At 42.6% G+C, this 18,932-nt stretch overlaps 1 protein-coding gene across 3 annotated transcripts in view; it reads right to left on the reverse strand.

The window, feature by feature from the left end:
• LOC124267071 (ninein-like) overlaps positions 1-18,932 on the reverse strand; it is a 101,918-nt gene that overhangs the window by 10,571 nt on the left and 72,415 nt on the right. For all 3 annotated transcript variants that reach the window (XM_046701903.1, XM_046701901.1, XM_046701902.1), the window contains 11 exons: positions 18,737-18,835; positions 17,014-17,171; positions 16,262-16,434; positions 15,414-15,686; positions 10,081-10,375; positions 8,332-9,661; positions 7,014-7,192; positions 4,913-5,110; positions 4,484-4,663; positions 3,967-4,071; positions 3,137-3,250 (listed from right to left, as the gene is read on the reverse strand). In XM_046701903.1, coding sequence (XP_046557859.1) covers positions 3,137-3,250; positions 3,967-4,071; positions 4,484-4,663; positions 4,913-5,110; positions 7,014-7,192; positions 8,332-9,661; positions 10,081-10,375; positions 15,414-15,686; positions 16,262-16,434; positions 17,014-17,171; positions 18,737-18,835 — 3,104 coding nt within the window. The remainder of the gene's footprint in view (positions 1-3,136; positions 3,251-3,966; positions 4,072-4,483; positions 4,664-4,912; positions 5,111-7,013; positions 7,193-8,331; positions 9,662-10,080; positions 10,376-15,413; positions 15,687-16,261; positions 16,435-17,013; positions 17,172-18,736; positions 18,836-18,932) is intronic.

The following is an 18,932-nucleotide window of genomic DNA, read 5'->3' on the forward strand; positions in this document are numbered from 1 at the left end:
GTTGGGCTACATACAACATGGACATCACAGAAGAGTGATCTGGTTATGCAACCCAGATTATCAGAGACATGGAGTTAGGGCTGTTTTCTATACATTAGGAAGAACATGGGGGATCACAGAGGCCAGGTCTGACCAGTATATGATTGAATTTTGAAAAGTCGCTGGCCAGAAGGGCAAGTTAAGTAATAATGTTGCTAGCCCAAATCATACTTCACTGGCTCTGCAAAATATCAATATTAAAATGCATATCAGTCAGAATTGGTGTGGTGTTCGGTAATTGAAGATGGTAAGTTACTGTCTCCCCTTGGAAACAATATAAACAAAACAAACACAAAAACCTCTTTCTTTATTCCTGTGCATTAAATAAAGAACAATTATCTGAGATTTTCAGCTAGCCAGTGGGGATAGCTTTAGCAATATATTTCCGGGTCCGATTCACAATCAGCTTTCATTTGGCTAGCAGGCCAGTAGCTATTTCGAACACTGGGTCTGACTGCTCTGCATACTACAGGGGCATCACAGAAGTGGTGTGTGGGTGGCCTGCATACAACAGGGAGAATATGGGATGTCACATAAGTGGTGTGTGGGTGGCCTGCATACAACAGGGAGAATATGGGATGTCACATAAGTGGTGTGTGGGTGGCCTGCATACAACAGGGAGAATATGGGATGTCACATAAGTGGTGTGTGGGTGGCCTGCATACAACAGGGAGAATATGGGATGTCACAGAAGTGGTGTGTGGATGGCCTGCATACAACAGGGAGAATATGGGATGTCACATAAGTGGGGACTGGGTGGTCTGTATAAAGCAGAGACCATCACAAAAAGGATACTGTGTATACAACACCGAGAACATGGCATAAAAAATGGAATGGGTGCAATTTTCTTCATTGCAGCCTGCAATACAACAATATAAGGACAACAGACAGTTAAAAATCCAGTCTGTTGTTACAACCAGTGGTTGATAGTATGATCAATATAGGCCAGTGTTAGTTCTATTGCACACACACAACCATTATGACTTCACTATGTACCAAAGAAAGGCATATACCCTCAAAGATGGGTAAAACAGAATTTCAGCAACACCTGATAACATCTGTCTCACTGAAATTTGTATAGGTCATTTAGTCAGTTTTAAATAAATATATGTTTCTGCATTCTGAAACCAGTACAATTGCTAATACCACTTGTTTTATGGTGATGTAGTAATGTTGCGTTAAAACAGTAAATAGGATAAACGATTGAAACTTCTGATCAACGGATCAGTTTATCACACTACTTCCACTACCTTGTCATAAGGGGAAATATTTCATATTTACAGTTAACAGGCTTATCGATATTTATTCAGCAATACTATTTTTGACATCTTAATTTCAAATGAAGAATAACTTTGATGATTATGGGGTGTTGTCAGGGGAAATTGAAAAGTATGAAAAGTAGAAACTAAACACACAACACCAGCATTCAAAATACCTGCCTGCCTGACTGCACGGGACAGGATATTTTCAACACAGATTGCCAGATTCTCAAATTCATGTGCACCTGCCCGGCGGTCGGGTTAAAATTTAGACATGTATATAAGACATTCATCATATTTCAGGATAATAAATCATTATTTATTCACTCGTAAAAATAAATGATGAATTCCAATTGGATGATAAACTACGTCACTTGTCAAACCTAAATTATTTTAGGGCAGGTAAGTTTTGGTCAGGGCTGGCAAATTTTACATCTAACCAGCCCTGTGGTCTGGCTGAAAGTTTTGGGAGTTTCATACCCTGACAACGCAAAACCACTCAACTTCAGATTCATAAAATAAAGTGCTGATCAGAATCTAAACACACGGAAATGATCATGTCATAAATGTTATCTTCGTAAAATGAACAATTGATCAACTTCAGATTCATGAAAAATTTGCCGTGATTTGCAAAGTTTTCCCCAAAACAAGGAACGTGAGTCATCACATGTCAACAGGTCATAAAAAGTAGTTATATCCGCTGGGGATGTTTCATGAAGACCAAAGGTTAAACCCGGGTGACACACTCTGTAAGGCTACATAGATTTTCCGGTTGTTTTAGCAATATTCCAGCATTCTCACTGTGGAGGACACCAGAAGTGGATTTCACACATTGTACCTAAGTGGGAAATTGAAATCCAGATCTTAAACATACAGAATGCTTTAACCATTGGGGTAGCCTACCATCCCACGTGAACAGGAAAGAGATATATGTTATGAGACAGATTTCATCAATTCGTCTGAAAGGTAGTTATCAGCTCTTGTTATGTCAGGCTGATGTAGCCATTGACATACACACAAACAAAGCCAAAAAAACTTGAAAACAGAAATCAATTAAACAATTTCAAGAAAACTAAACATACTTGCAGAGTTTTAAGTTATCAATTATGGGAGCATTCCAAAATAGTGAGTGAGTGAGTGAGTAAGTGAACAGTATTCCATTTATATCAAAGGATATGAGCTTAATGGGGGGAAAAAGCCTGATATGATGGTCTCAGATGTTGAGCAGTTTGGCAAATCCCACTAGCACTGGTATGGTGATGTCAAACCTGCCAACATACCCATGATCATAAGTTTCTGGTTTGCCTGAGGGACACTAACTTTGCACGGCGCAGTGTTCACGAATAGCGTCTGACCCTCTGACAAATCCGGCAGATTCGCCAACAGTCCGATAGAAGTCTACAACCCACCAACCCACCGGCCCCAGTGTCTGACTGTATATTATATTTCACAATGACTTTGACTGAAGTTGTTATATGTGACATGTGACACTTGTTTGCTGTTTAAAAATCTTATGTGTGTTAATAATTTCAATGCCAATTATAAGAAATGTTAAATCTGAAATGTGTGTTTAATTTTATTCTATGGGTCCTGTGAATTTTCAATGGGTCAGGCAGACATCTGAAACTTACAGGACCCAATGTCCTGTTACTTTGAAACACCATTCGTGAACACTGCACAGCGACGAGAAGCATCTTAATAGATGACTGAAACCACCCCATCCCCAAACACACACTCCCCAAAGTTCCCACAAAAATATGGAATGCACACACACGTAAATATGACTCAGATCATGGAGGGAGTCCTCTCAATGGTGAGATTATTTCAAACAGTCTCACCTCCCAGTTTTGTATCATGCTCATCCTTGTCTCCAGTGTTGCCACAGTTTGCTTGAGGTCTCTGATCTCAGCTTCACATGACTGCTTGGCCTCGTAACACTCCTCGTACTTCACCTGACAAACATAACACTGAGGCAGTGAGAGAAAACTTCCAGTGTGAGTCAGCCATTTCTAGACTGACTGACTGACTGAGTTTGGTTTTACGCCGCGTTTAGCAATATTTCAGCAACATCACGGCGGGGGACACCAGAAATGGGCTTCACACATTGTACCCATGTGGGGAATCGAACCCAGGTCTTCGACGTGACGAGCCAACGCTTTAACCACTAGGCTACCCCACCGCCCCGCCATTTCTAGAGTGTATCTCAGTAACATGCATGATGTTGATCTGGAGTAGACATGACGAGGCTGAAATTTTAAGCTCTGTCACCTGAACCCACAATCTATAGACACTCATGCTCATCACAGGAGACAGCTGTTATTAATGGATGGTAATCAGTTGAAATGGAATGAGGGGTAACTCTGCACAAGGTGGTCTCTGTCCAACTATTGAAAGTGTTGGTTAGTTTAGGTAACGGTTTTAAAATAATCTCTGATTTTCTGTTCTGTTCTGATTTAATAATAATTAAGGTAAAGCCTGCTTATAACAGAATTTCATCACTAGTGGGAAGCAAGCGAAATATGATTCAGACCATATATGGCACCAAACAGAAGAATGGCCCAAGCTTGCATCAAATACTGAAACTAGCTTTCTGCAACAAAGTCCTGAGAATATTGGAAAACAACTACAGTGTTGTCCCAAAGAGGACGTTCCCTACTATTCCACATACCTTGTACTCCAGAAGCTGAATTCTCTCTTGCTGGAGCCTGGTTAGCTGGTCCTGCAGACTGTCCATCTTGGACGTCATCTGTGTCATCTCTTCTTGCACCTTCTCCTGCAGACAAAGCAATGTGAGTAAATGGCTTTAAAACCATAGTATGCAATATTCATGTGAAATCAAGTCTTAAAGAGACAGGAAGCAAGAATGCATTTTTCCATTGTAGTCACTAGTCCTGACGGTGTACTTATATTAGCACAGGCATGAGCAGCGTTTCCGAATTAACAGATGAACGAATTTATGAAGTTTCATGGCACAACCAGTAAAACTCAAGCTTTACCACTTAAGGCTGTAACTATTTACGTATCCACCAGACTACCTAATGGTTGATAACATGAGCATACACCACAGGGAGTAATATGGGTTTAATACCACTTTGACAAGTATTCAAATATCACTGAAATAGCTTGAAATGTGAGGAAAGACCAAAGTGCTGCAGGTCTTGGACCTTTACTGAGCATTTTCTGACCTTCTCTATGGAGTGCGTCTTATTTGCCGTTTCCACCACCTCTGCTCTCACAGCTGTCACAGCCATCTCCCGGTCTGAGAGAAGCTCGTCAATCCGTTTCTCCAGACTGCTCTTTGTGGCTGCCTTTTCCTGCTCCACATCCGTCAGTCTGACCTGGAGGCTGTCTCTCATGTCTTCAACCTGCAGCAGCACCACCAAGTATGTACTGTGTTGACTGTCGGCACATATAACCTTCAATTGAATCATGTTCAATCCTACCACACATCACAGCCTATATTTACCCATCTGGACCTATGGTCTTATTGATCTGTGCAAACATCAGCACAACTATGTACTTTGTTGGTTGTCAGGGTCATGATGCCCTCACATATAACCTTCATAAATTCACAACAAGCAACAGTTTTACTCCAATAAGCATGAAGATTCTACCTGTTTCAGTTGGTTTTGTAGTCGGCTGACAGTGGACTGGAGTTGTTCTTCTGCTTGCTTCCCACGGTCCTGTTCCGCCTTCAGCTCCAACTGCAGGTCAGTTATCTCCCCTTCCAGCATCTGACTCTTCTCATTCAGAACTTGGCGCTCAAGACCAAATGTGTCCTGTAGTTCTTCAATCTGCCGGACAAAGTCTGTCTGAAAATACAACAGTAAATAAATAAGAAAGAAATTGGTAAATGTTGGAGTCATTATTGGCTGGATTAACACAAGACCTAGTTTTAACTTTGTTTGCCGATGTGTATGCATTGCAACAATCTGGTCCTGAGTCATATTTGAAGGCAAATGTTGACAAATAAAGTTAGACAAATAATAACACCATTGGACTTTACAGCACTGACATGTCTTTCATCGAATTTAGAGATCTTCAAATACATCAAAGAAAATACTGCAGAGTCTACGAAGGCAAATCAGTATACTGATAATGTTTTGTCTTGTACTTGATAATGTGAAGATACAAATCTTGGTAGAATATCAACATGAGAAGTGTGTAGGACTTTAAGGGTTTACTTTCTTCCAAGAAAACTGTTTTTAGTATTTGATACAAGCTTGAGTGATGAACTATTTACAGTCGTGTTACAACTTGTGGATATGTCACAAGAAATATTTTCAGAGCGGCCTTCTCAAGGCCTGGTTTTAGAAAAGACGATAGAAATTGGATTCATTTAAGTAAATTAAAGTTCTGGTGTTTGATGATTTTATCACTTAGACCTTGCGAAAAGAATTACCAAGTCCAGATAAGTCAATCAATGTTTGTCAGTGTCTGTTTGTGCCTGCATACATACATGTGTGTCTGCACCAATCTACTCCCATCAAGCCCTGTGTAAGCCTGTTGTGTCTGTCGGCACCTGCATATACCTGTATGTGTCTGTGCAGGTCAGCCTGCTGTGTCTGCACCTGAATGTGTCTGTCCAGGCCAGCCTGCTGTGTCTGCACCTGAATGTGTCTGTCTGAACCTGAATGTGTCTGTCCAGGCCAGCAGGCCAGCCTGCTGTGTCTGTGAACCTGAATGTGTCTGTCCAGGCCAGCCTGCTGTGTCTGTCTGAACCTGAATGTGTCTGTCCAGGCCAGCCTGCTGTGTCTGTCTGCTGTATGTGTCTGTCCAGGCCAGTCTGCTGTGTCTGCACCTGAATGTGTCTGTCCAGGCCAGTCTGCTGTGTCTGCACCTGAATGTGTCTGTCCAGGCCAGCCTGCTGTGTCTGTCTGAACCTGAATGTGTCTGTCCAGGCCAGCCTGCTGTGTCTGTCTGAACCTGAATGTGTCTGTCCAGGCCAGTCTGCTGTGTCTGCACCTGAATGTGTCTGTCCAGGCCAGCCTGCTGTGTCTGCACCTGAATGTGTCTGTCCAGGCCAGCCTGCTGTGTCTGTCTGAACCCTGTCCAGGTCAGTCTGCTGTGTCTGCAACCTAAATGTGTCTGCCAGCCAGTCTGCTGTGTCTGCACCTGAATGTGTCTGTCCAGGCCAGCCTGCTGTGTCTGCACCTGAATGTGTCTGTCCAGGCCAGCCTGCTGTGTCTGTCTGAACCTGAATGTGTCTGTCCAGGCCAGCCTGCTGTGTCTGTCTGAACCTGTATGTGTCTGTCCAGGCCAGTCTGCTGTGTCTGCACCTGAATGTGTCTGTCCAGGCCAGCCTGCTGTGTCTGCACCTGAATGTGTCTGTCCAGGCCAGCCTGCTGTGTCTGCACCTGAATGTGTCTGTCCAAGCCAGCCTGCTGTGTCTGTCTGAACCTGTATGTGTCTGTCCAGGCCAGCCTGCTGTGTCTGCACCTGAATGTGTCTGTCCAGGCCAGTCTGCTGTGTCTGTGTGAACCTGTATGTGTCTGTCCAGGCCAGCCTGCTTTGTCTGCACCTGTATGTGTCTGTCCAGGTAGATGTGTCTGTCCAGTCCAGCCTGCTGTGTCTGCACCTAAATGTGTCTGTCCAGGCCAGCCTGCTGTGTCTGCACCTTTGTATATCTGTCCAAACCAGCTTGTGTATGGCTGTTATGTCTGTCTGAAGCTGTATGGGCCTGTCCAGGCAACCTATGTGTGCCTGTGTGTGTACCTGCAGCTCCTCCCTCAAGTCCTGCTCCCTCTCCAGCTGGTCCTGCTGATGTAGTTGCTCCAGCTGGCTCTTCTCCACCTCCAGCTTCTGCCTGATCACAGACATCTGCTTCTGCATGTCAAGAATCTCGTCTTGGTACCTCTCTATCAGAGCAGTCTTCTCTTCCTCATATGATGAGCCTTGAGAAACAGCAACAAACTACATCATAGTGCACTTCATGTGAGCAAACAAACGATTATAAAAAAACTGCCAAAGAAAGAAATTTGTGATTGAAAATCACTAGACATGATGATTTAACATTTCAGTTGACTTCTTGTCATGCTAGGGAAGGTTTTATATGCACCATTAAATAAAATGTGTTACTGTGTCGAAGACTAAGCTTAAATAGTAATCAGCTGTATAAGCTTTATTCCAATTCGACACGATCAAGCTAATAAGACCACAATACAATGTTAACAGATAACAGTCAAACCACAAAAATATGACGCTTAACTAGCCAAACCATAGCAATTGTGATATACAGTGAGACCCCGGATATCCGGTTTTGCGTAAATCATCCGGATAACTGAATATCAGGATATCTGGATTTCTGTCATCCAGGCTTAGGTGTTGAAACAGTAGCGAGCATACACTTCTGGTTTAAAATCACTTCCAAAACAGCATGGTCGGTTTGATTTGCCAATTTCACTCTGTGTCAGATAGGCCTACTAATCACCACCAATACCTTGCTTGTAATGTATTGCATTCCGGATCCAGTTTATTCATGTGCCAAGTTTTATATGTGATTGAAATGCATTGTGGGGTGTTATTAAGAGTTCCGGCATTAAGTCCGCCATGTTGTACCTGACGGTAATAAACCACGAAATCAAGCTCTAATCCATGCTTTGTGATCCATCACACTGCTGATCAGTCATTAATCTGGATTAGCAGACTTTGTCTCGTGTCAAGACACGTGGGACACTCACGCTTCACTTCTCACGGTCAGTGGAAGATCAAAGCTTCGAGCAGATAAGTGAGTCAATTTTGTGTTGATTTAGCTGGTTGGTTTGTAATATTTACCGTCCGGGAACGGAAACCCCATATCCGTTATAGACAGTCACTTTTATAATGTATAGAGATTGTTTTTTTTATGAAAATTGACTGGAAGGCAAGGTTTCCGGATATTTGGGGTCCGGGTATCAACCAATTGTAAGCTAGTTGTCAGGGCACACCATTTGGTTACAGATTTCAAGGGTCAAGTTAATACCTCTGCTCAACTGTCAGTTTATCTACAGTCATACACATTTAGTTTTCTCCACATAAAAACAAAGATACTTACACAATGTGTACTTTTGCCGATCAAAGTCCTCCTTCAGTTGCTGTTCCCTGGCCTGATGCTGAGCAGTGAGGGTCTCCACTGACATCCTATCTCTCTGAACATCACCCTCCTGGACCTTCAGTTGGTTCACAAGGGCAGAATGTTCAAACTCCATCTCTTTCTGCCTCAGAATCAGTTTCTCCTTCTCAACCCGCACCTCCTCCTTTTGGGTTTGAAGGTCTTCCATGATTGAAGTCTTATCACTGTCCAACTCCTGTCTTCTTTTGTCAAGCTTCTCCTGGTCTGCCTTTTGAAGGGCATCCCTCTGAGTCTGGAACTCCTTTTGAGCAGCTGCATGTTCCTTTTCAAAGTCTCTCTGCCCCTGGAGAAGATCATCCTTTTCATCACTTAACCTTTGTCTTTGTTCTTGTACCTCCTTGAGGGAAGAGGAATATTCCTTTTCAATGTCTCTTTGCCTCACCAACAAGTTATCCTGCTCCTCTTTCAGTAGGCTTCTCTCCTTATTCAGATTATTAAGAGTTTGCTCTTTCTCAGATTCCAATGTCACTTTCTGTTCTTGTAAGTCAAGAATTGATGCCTCAATTTCCTTTCCTTTCACTTGCATCTTTTCCATTTGCTTCTCCTGCCATGACTCAAACTTATCCTTCTTGTCATTAAGAAGGGCTTCTTCAGCTTCTAAAGCTGTCAGTCTCTTTCGCACATCTGAATTCAAACTGTCCTGCTCCTGACTGAAATTGTTTTCATATTGAGCCTTTTTTTGTTCTAATTCAACTTTACTCTCCTCAAGAAGATCATGCTCTGCCTGTAGCTCCTGCTTTCTCTGATGGACCTCCTCCTCAAGCCTTTCCTTTTCTTCTTCCAACTCTTCCTGTCTCTTTCTTACATCTTGAAGACTTCTCTCCAGATCTTGTCGCTGTGTCTCAAGATTAACTTCAAGTTTCTGTTTTACATCCTCAAAGTCCTGCCTCCTCTTTTTAATCTCATCTCTAGCACGCTCACAGAGAGTTTCTTGACGATCTAACTCATCAAGGATATTATGACTCTCCACATCAAAATCAGCCTTCCTTTTCTCAAGTGCTACACTGTCCTCCTCCAGAGCTGTTTTTTTCTGTTGCAGTTCATCGAGTATTCTTCTTCTCTCACTTTCATTCTCAACTTCTCTCTGTTCCAAAAGTTCAATCTTGGACCTCCACTCTGCCTCCAACTCCCCCCGATGCCTACTCAGCTCTTCATACATGGCCGCCCTTTCAGTTTCTGTAGCTTCTGTCTTCCCCTGCTCCACCAACACATCAAAGTCCTCCTTTAATTTGCCTTGCAACCCACTCACTCCCTGAATGAATGAATGAATGATAATTATTTAGGGGGTTGTTCTTTCTGCTTGCTAGTGGATGATTGTTTCACTCTCTACTCATTCATATCAGACTTATCTCTCCAAAAATGACGCAATATATGCATGAACCTTACAAATCTCATCCTCATACAAGGTGCAGTGGGGTAGCCAAGTGGATAAAGCATTCCCTTGACACACCGATGTGTGAAGCCCATTTCTGATGTTCCCAGCTGTGATATTGCCCTAATATTGCCAAAGCAGCTTAAAACCCAACTCACTCACTCCACATACAAATTTACATATAATGCAAAGATAAGGGTGGTACCATTTTCAACAAGCACTGTGTCATTTAATGAGCAGTTCAGTAACATTGCTGACAATTCTTCCACTTAATTGCTTTTTTCCCTATTTCCACCAACCTGTTCCAACATATTCTCATAGTCCAGCAGCTCTAATTTGTGCCTAGTCTCCAGTTCCTTCATCTGCAGCTGGTGCTTTTTCTCCAAGTCATCCCTCTGACGATCACACTCAGACTCAATCTCTTCCTGCTGCAACTTCAGCTTGAGGTCAAGGTCAGCAACTTTCTGTTCAAGGTCCTGAACAAGTGACTGATCCTTTGCAGATGTACTCAGCAGAGTTGAAGTCTCCTTTGCATGATCACCACGGGACTTCCCCAATTCCTGATTAAGTCTCTCCTGGTATTCTGCTTGCAAGCTAAAATAAAATTATGTAATTTTTAAAGTAAAATTGATATTTTATACTTATCCTGACTCATGATCTTTTGCTTATCTCCTTCTTCTATGCGAATGTTAGTGGAACACTTGAATCCCTTGTAGTTCCCTAAAGCGGACGTAAAAGTTCTCACCCACGAATTGCCTCCCTTTTCCCGCGCAAACAGTCATGTGACGTGCCATGCTTGCCACTCCCTCCTGAATAAGCCCATGCATCTGGGTTTGCTGGGAAACCCGAAGTGTTGGGAGGTTGGGAGGGCTTGACCTCAAAAGTCAGGATAAGTATAAAATATCAATTTTACTTAAAGAATTACATATTTTTCCTTATCCTGACTCATGATATTTTGCTTATAGAATCCGACAGATTGGTGATGGGTCAAGCCACTTCATGGATTCATCAGCTGTCCTTAGATACGTCCTGTATCCCCGTTATCCCCGTTGTATCTTCCGTTATAAACTCAGGGGGACCACAATCTTGTCTTACTTCTCCCTCAGACAAGTGAATCTTCTAGATTCGTGTGGATTTTAGATATACTAGTATCTTCTTTTTACCAGTTATCTATAACAACCCATAGATTATGATAAGATCGTTATCATAAATGAGTTGCGACCCCTTAATGTACAGGTAAGATCATTACCCGTACAGAGTCTTAATCACTCATGCTAGTCTAGTCTAGACTGTGCGCATGGACTTTCAAACTAAAACTCATCAACAAGTCAACGTGATAAAGGGTGAGATTTCCAACTCAGCGCCTTTGTGGGACCGTTAGTTGTAGTGCTACAACAACTGGCCCAAACTGGTGAATGCCGGAGACGTTGTCAGAGGTGATGTCTCTGAGGTAGAGGTTGGCAAACACTGTGTCCGACTTCCAAAAGCAGCCCTCCATTACAGCTGATATCTAACAGCTTCCGTGAAGAGCAAGTGTTGACGCCAGTGCTCTGACTTGGCGTGGGTTGGAAGCTCTTGGAGGTTCTAATCCTGCTGCTTTGTCAGCTCACATCCAAAAAGATATTGTCGTCTTTGAGACTTCTACTGTCGTCACTGCTGACAAAGGGGATGAATAGGCGCATGAATTTTCTTCTCCTTGTTTTAGTCTTTTGAAGAGATATCTTCAGGGCTCTGACAGGACACAAGGATAAGTCCTTGGTGTCCTCTGTTCCGAGGATCGTAGATATCGCTGGGACGTGGAACTGTCTGTCCAGTTGGCCAAGCAACTGATTCTTTGCAGTGAAGTCCCATCTAAGTCCTAGATGAACTGCATTATGTTGCCCTCTGTCGAATGTGGTTCGACCAAAGTCCAGCGCGCATGTATCTCCGATATGCGAGTGGTTAACGCAAGCAGGAACAGCGTCTTCTGTGTTAGCAGCTCGAGTGTAATCTGATCTTGTGGTTCGTAGACATCAATGGTAAGATGACGCAGAATTACATTCAGATCCCAGGCTGGAGCTCTGAATTTCTTTTGCTGGTCCTCCAGCTTAAAAGATCTCAGTAATTCTGGTATTTTCGTCAACTTGATGCCTGTTTTCATAGTAATCACTGTACTGATTGCAGCGAGGTATGTAGATAGTGTCGAACCCTTCAGATGTCTGGTCTGTCTAAGATGACAGATATTCTGCCATTTGTCGTCATATAGGTTACGAGTCGATGTCTAAATGTATTATCAGGAACCGTTGCAGCGGTCTTAGTTGTAACCTTCCTGTGCGAGTCAAGTCCTGCGCCGAGGTTAGTAGACCGAGTAGACATTGCCATGTTCGTAGTGTTAACGGAGAGATGACTGCTTGTTGAATCATGGCTTGTATCTTGACCCATGATCTTCTGGGACCACAATTCAATCCTGTATTGTGATAATTCTTCTTCCCAGCAATTGAAGATCTTGATTGATTCTAACTCCAACTTCATCAGGTTCACTAGCCATCCTAGTTGCGTGAGCAACTTAATTGAGAAGTTCAGCTGCTCTCTGAGTTGATTGGCACTTTGAAGAACCTGTATGCCTTCCTCCGGATAACCGGCACTGCGTAGACCTCGATGTTGTAGATAGGTGCCGATAGGCTTGGTTATTCGTATGAATAATCATAGAGCCTACGATATTCCAATCGATAGGACGTTCCATTGGAAGTGCTAACCTCTGATTGCAGTGATGATACATCATTCTTCCCCTTATATACGCAGGCGATCTGTGTTGACATCGAAGCGTTGTCTATTTATAGCAAGGCTGGCTCCCGTGTAGCATCGCAGGGGACAGGTACTCATACCGACTTTTATCAGCGACAACTTCCAAAATAAACATCGTTTATCCTGCTGTCAAGGCTAGACATCTATTAGATTCCCATGATGATAACAGGCCGTAGTTGTATACTGTTTCAAAGGCTATCGATGAAATATTCTCCCCGTACCACGGGTTTGTTTACAATGAGAAAACATGCTGGAGCCTGCTTTGTCAGTGGGAGGCGTTGTCTGACGTGGACCAATCAGCTTCAAGCATGACGTTACCAGTGTTGTAGCAAGTTGGCCTCCATAAATTCTGTGAGTAAAAGCGTGCGTAATCCTACGCCGCTCATATAAACCTCCTGACAAAGGGTTGCTCCAAGTGTAAATCTTGTTTAGTGATATGAATCACTTATTCCCAGCATGACGAAGGAGGCTGTCGAGATGTATGTCTGTATGGATCTAGTTGATAGGATATAATTCCTAATGCCCACTCTGAGTGACGAGTGTTAATACGATCATCTGTACGTCCGTTCAAGTATACTTGAAGGCGATGTTAACCTTAAGCCCTTTACAAAGGTCGTCTTGAGGTTCTCCAGTACTTGAGATATCGGCTTCATAGGTGATATCATATTGGAGTCGAAGTCCTCAGCGTATATGCAGTATGTCTCTGTTGGGTTGGAGTGAGTGAGTGAACGACAATATCCGCAGGCCATCTGCTATCCGGTACAAGACCTCAGCATCTGTTTCCATCATTGCTTTCGTTTTATTCAGCCGTATGGTAATAGAGTCGACGTCAACATCCTGCCTGTTGATGTAAGGGTTTGTTAACCCTAGGGTTTGCGAACCCTGTAGATGTCTACGTTGCAGTTATCTGCCTGTAGATCTGGAGTTCTTGAACCATGTAGATGTCTGTAGCTTTCTCAAGCTGTGCGTTAGCAATCCATGCTGTAACTTATGAGTCTGGGAAGACGAAGTCCGGTTGCAAGTCCGAAGTCTCCAGATTAGTAGAGCTAGGTCTCAACAGTTCATCCATCTGCGAACCTGTTTCCCTTCTCGAACCTTCAGCCTTGTTTCGCAAACCTCTATCTGAAGATTCCTCCCTATGCGATCGTCTATCTTGAGAGTGTTCTGTCCGCGAACCTCTATCTGTGGACACATCGCTTCGCGACGCTTCGCGAACCTTTGTGAGGTGAGCTCTCTCTTCGCGAACGTTTCGCGAACCTCTGGCTTGAGGTGATTAGCTTTGCGAACGTCTGTGCAACATATGAGATCTCGACCCAGAGAGGCTAGGTGTAGGAGCAGGATCCTTCGATGTTCTCGAACGTTGAGGGTTCGCAGACGTAGATAGAGTAGGTAAGCCATCTCTATCATCCTCCAAGATGACAGAGCCGTCTGACTGTGGAGACCGTTCTCCAACGTAGCCTTGAGGTGTAGATCCAAGAGGAGTAGATTCGCGCAGGCCCGTGGGTTCGCACCTATCCTTAGGTTTGTGCACGGTTTCGGTAGATGAGACTTTTCTTAGCCTTTGATTCCTTCTGGAATCTACGTTCCATCATGGACATCATCGAAGTTCTGCATAGGTTGACGCTGCTGCGGTGTAGATGAAGCGTTCACGAACGCTGATGAGTTATGTGCCTCAACTTCACTACGAGAAGTAAGAGGTAGTACGGCAACAGCTTCCTGCTGTGACTGTAGTGGAGGATGATCTCGTAGTAGTAGAGGTCGACAGAGTCGTTGATCTCATAGATACTTCAGGTAGAAGTAAAGGGGGTCCGTCAAAAAACGTCTAGTACGTGAGGAGGTACAATCTCTTCGTTGAAGGATTCCTGGTGCGTAGATGAACTAGCTCACGTAGATTAGCCCTCCGTCTGGTAACAGCTGACTTCTTCTGCGTTGTAGAAGAAGATGACGTCTTTTTCTTAGTCTCAGACGGAGTCGACTGAGATGTAGACGATCTCTTCCTGGCCCCCTTACCAGCAGACTGCCCCTGTATGCAATATACGGTTTGAAGGCTGATCTGCAGTTTTTATCAATCGTGACTTTCTCACCGGATCCATGCACGTCTATAGATACAAGACAAATATTGATTAACTGAAGATTTGATAAATCAATACAATAACTACAGCGCAAACTGGAAAAACATGGATTTATTCACGAAGGACATTGGGGGTGAGGATCAGCCACGGATAACCTGTGCCTGCAAACAATGCAGGATTTCATGAAATGTAAACAATGTTACATGACGATGAATTTACGACTCAAAGTAAATAAATTTTTACAAAATTGTACAAATACTACATAGTAGTTATAGCCAAATCCATATACAGCGTAATTTTGAAGAATAGGCCTAAATAAAAAGTATGTGATGCCGTATACGGGACTCCAGTGCTCGCCCAACCATCCGCTTGGGCGAAAAGGGAGAGAGTGACAAGTAAGGAAGGTCACATGACTGGTTTGCGCGGGAAAGGGCAAAGGGAGGTAACTCGTGGGTGAGTGTATTTATACGTCCGCTTCGGGAACTTCAAGGGATTCAAGTGTTCCACTACCATTCGAAGGGGAAAGGAAGATAAGCAAAAGATCATGAGTCAGGATAAGGAAAAATAATAATTCTTTGTTTTATAATTTACAAGCTTGTAATCAGAAACACCTACCAAATGTTGCTCAAGCAAATGTCAAAACATTAAATGCAAACATTCAATATAGATCTAAAATTTTCCCAGAATGGTGTAAAAAACTGGATATTGCATCACACCTTGCATGTTACAATCTGTATGTTATTGCAACCCATGTATGGTTGCATCTATGGCCTCACCGGTGGGTAAGCTTCTCCCGGTCCCGAACCTGAGCCTTTCTCATTTGTTCCTTCTCCTCCTCATGCTTCTCGTAGTCCTTCTCCCTCAGAGCCTCAGCCTCATCACGTTCAGTCTTCAGTCGCATTTCAAGGTCAGTACACATCTTCTCAAGGTCACGAATACCAGTGCGATCTATTCCACGATTTTCTTCCAATCTCGATATCTCCTTGTCATAATTATCTTTGATTTTACCAAGACGTAACTCAAGGTCCTTTTCATACTCTTCCTTTAACCTACAATAATTAACATAGAGATGTGGTATTAACACATTAAGGTTAAGGTTATAAAATGTTTAAGAAACATATTTCATCAGGTTAAAAATCATTTATAATTTGACATGGACTTTACATCTATTTTTTACATATTCTGAAGGTTCAATGCTATTTTATATTTAACTAAATCATCTACCCATGACATTAGTTTATGCCATAAAACTTCTACGTCATACCCTAATGACGTTAGTATGCAAATTAGATACACAAATTAGTGGGACCTTTTTGCAAGTGAGAGCGTTATTTCATTTGAAAGCTAACTATCAGTGACATTGTACTAGAGATAGAAATGACACAGAATTGTTGTTGTTACCGTTATTAAAGTTATTAAAGGGAAACAGCAATGGAAAAATGATAAATAGAACTCATCACTTGTGTTTTTCAATATGGAAATATCAGCCTTGCTAAAGACTTGGCAGACACTGATTAACCTAGACTTGGTTGATAATTCCCATATTAATAACCACTTGTTATGATCCTCTATTCAGCATCATTTCAGCCAATACAGCCACATCACGGCATGAATGTTCACCCACCTGTTGAGCAGTTCCTCCTTCTCCTGGTCATGTTCCTGGTTCAGCAGGTTCTTCTTGGACTCATACTTCTGGAGAAGGTCCTGTTTCTCCAAGGTGAAGACATTCAGTAGCTCCTTCTGCTGCTCTGCTAGCTGCTCCTGTTGACTCCGCTCAAACTCTGCCCTCAGCTTCTCCTACAAAAGGTGGATTTGAGGGAGTGAGTGAGTATGGTTTTAAGCTGCTTTTCGCAATATACCAGCAATATGAGGGCTGGGGACACACGAATTGGGCTTCACACAATGCACCCATGTGGGGAATCGAACCTGTGTCTCCAGCATGACAAGCAGACACTTTAACCACTAAAATACCCTACGGCCCCTCAAAGGGGAAAGGATGGCATTGAATAGTCTGTTGCACTGATGCCCACAAAGGTTAGCAAAGATGAAACTGACCAAAAGTGTAAGTAAAGATCAACACTAAGGGCACAGTTCTAAATAAACCAGGTTATAGGTCAGAGTTGTCCATGCATTTAACTCTAAACAGTCCTTATGGACAGCCATTTTGTTGTAGCCTTGCCATAATTGATGCAATCTCAAGATTTGGGTATATAAACCTATATCGACCCATAGTTCATACAGGCATTGCCACACTATACTGAATATTTGCTCAGAATAATTCTCTCAGTGAGCACTTTTCCCTCAACATAAACAGAAAGAATGCTTCTGAATTAAAGATTAAGATTATTTACTTATTTGAATTGATTGAAAGCTGACCTTTTCTTTCTCAAAATTGGCCATGATTCTTTCCTTCTCAGCCTGGTGGCTGTCCTCCAGCTGGGCCACCTCCAGCCTGAAGGAGTGCTCAATTTGCTGGTGGTCCTTCTCCAGCAGGTCCAGCTTCTGGGAATTGGACAGGCTGTGCTCACTGCCACCTGCAAACCAAACATTGTGGGCCAACATTCAGAGTGAATGAACTTGATGAAACACCACTTTGAACAGTCAGTGACTGTGTGAGTTTGGTTTTATGCCACTTTTAGCAATATTCCAGTAATATCACCGCAGAGTACACCCAAATTGGGCTTCACATATTGTACCAATTTGGGGATTCGAACCCAGGTCTTCAGTATGATGAGTGAACGCTTAAACCACTAGGCTACCCCACCGCCTCCCACCTTGAACAGTGTTTTAGATAAACAACATTGTCAGCTTAACATGGACAGGAAGATATCAAATTGGTGCAGATATTAGATGTTCACATAAGTAGCCCATGAATCCTCTAAGCACATGTCAGAGACATAGTTCTGCACAATGAATTGCAGCATCATTTATATGAGGAGAACTCCAACGTTTGCAGTAGATGTAAAAGACCCACACCATTCCTTAAATCAGACAAACTAACTCAAAAAGTACAACTCTTTTGGTTTGAAGCTCTCAAATACAACTCAAAACCTGTGACAGTTACCTGACAAGCATCTTTAGCATTTGAGACTTGCCACTAACCTTAAATCACTGGCAAGGAAGTAATCTTAAACCGAATAACTTGAATAAAACCGAACATATCCAGGCCTACCAAAGAAAACTTTGCCACTGTGCAGAAAAACTCAGAAAAGCCCACATTAATCGTGGAAATAGCAACATAAACATAATACCTCACAACTGAAACAGTAAAAACGGCATCTTTAAATCGCTAAAACTGCATAAAAAAACGAAGAGCCTGCAACTTTGATTTTGCCGTGCGCACATGGAAGAGGAAGTCTCGACCGCATGTTGACATTTTCCAGTTGGGCAAAAGTTACATTCCCTTTCTAAGTATTTCTGTTTTATTATTTGTCATTTATTATCATGATACTTGTGTGCACACTTGTTTAGTTTACTTTCCATTCGTATGAAATGATTGACAGCACTTATTTCGACATATTTAATACTTTTTTACGCGAGGCGATTCACGGTTGCTCGGAAATTGGAACGAAGCGTGGATCGTAATGCGCATGCGCAGTAGAGGTCAAAGTTCGCTGATATTAAAATGTTGCAGTTTCATAGTTTTTCGTTGCCGTTTGTACTGTTTCAGTAGCGAGGTATTATGTTTACGTTGCTATTTCCACGATTAATGTGGGCTTTTCTGCGTTTTTCTGCACAGTGGGAAAGTTTTCTTTGGTAGGCCTGATATCGGAATGTGAAACTGTGATAAAGAGCATAATTCTGATAATCTAAAATGACAGAACCCTGTTATAATCACCAATTTAATATCACTGGTCAATCATACTGACAAGCCAACGGTCAGGGATTCAAAACGAGTACTAAGTTGGGCAGATATCACAGAACCCACATGACCATCCAGCTGCAAATGCCCATGGTGCCTTGTTTGGAGCCCTAGTTACTGACAATCTTTAGCTCATTTTCATAATGAAAAGGTCTCCATGTTGAAATTAGTGCCCCCTCAACTGCTTCCCTTGCATCCCCATTCATCTTAGAGTGCACAACACAACATAACACTCACTATCATCTTCTAATGAGGACCTTCCAGGTGGTTTTCTTTTAGCTAGTTTTGATCTTCTTACTTTTGTCTTTGAATTGTCCAGATCTTCCACCTCTGCTTCTGAAACAGAAAGAATATAAAGAATCAGTGAGACATTCAGCAACCTTTATAGCCTGCAACACAATAACAGTTACACACCATAGATTGATATTTTAGG

This window comes from Haliotis rubra, unplaced genomic scaffold (assembly GCF_003918875.1).
Source record: "Haliotis rubra isolate DU_JTF1 unplaced genomic scaffold, ASM391887v1 Scf13, whole genome shotgun sequence".
NCBI lineage: Eukaryota > Metazoa > Mollusca > Gastropoda > Lepetellida > Haliotidae > Haliotis > Haliotis rubra.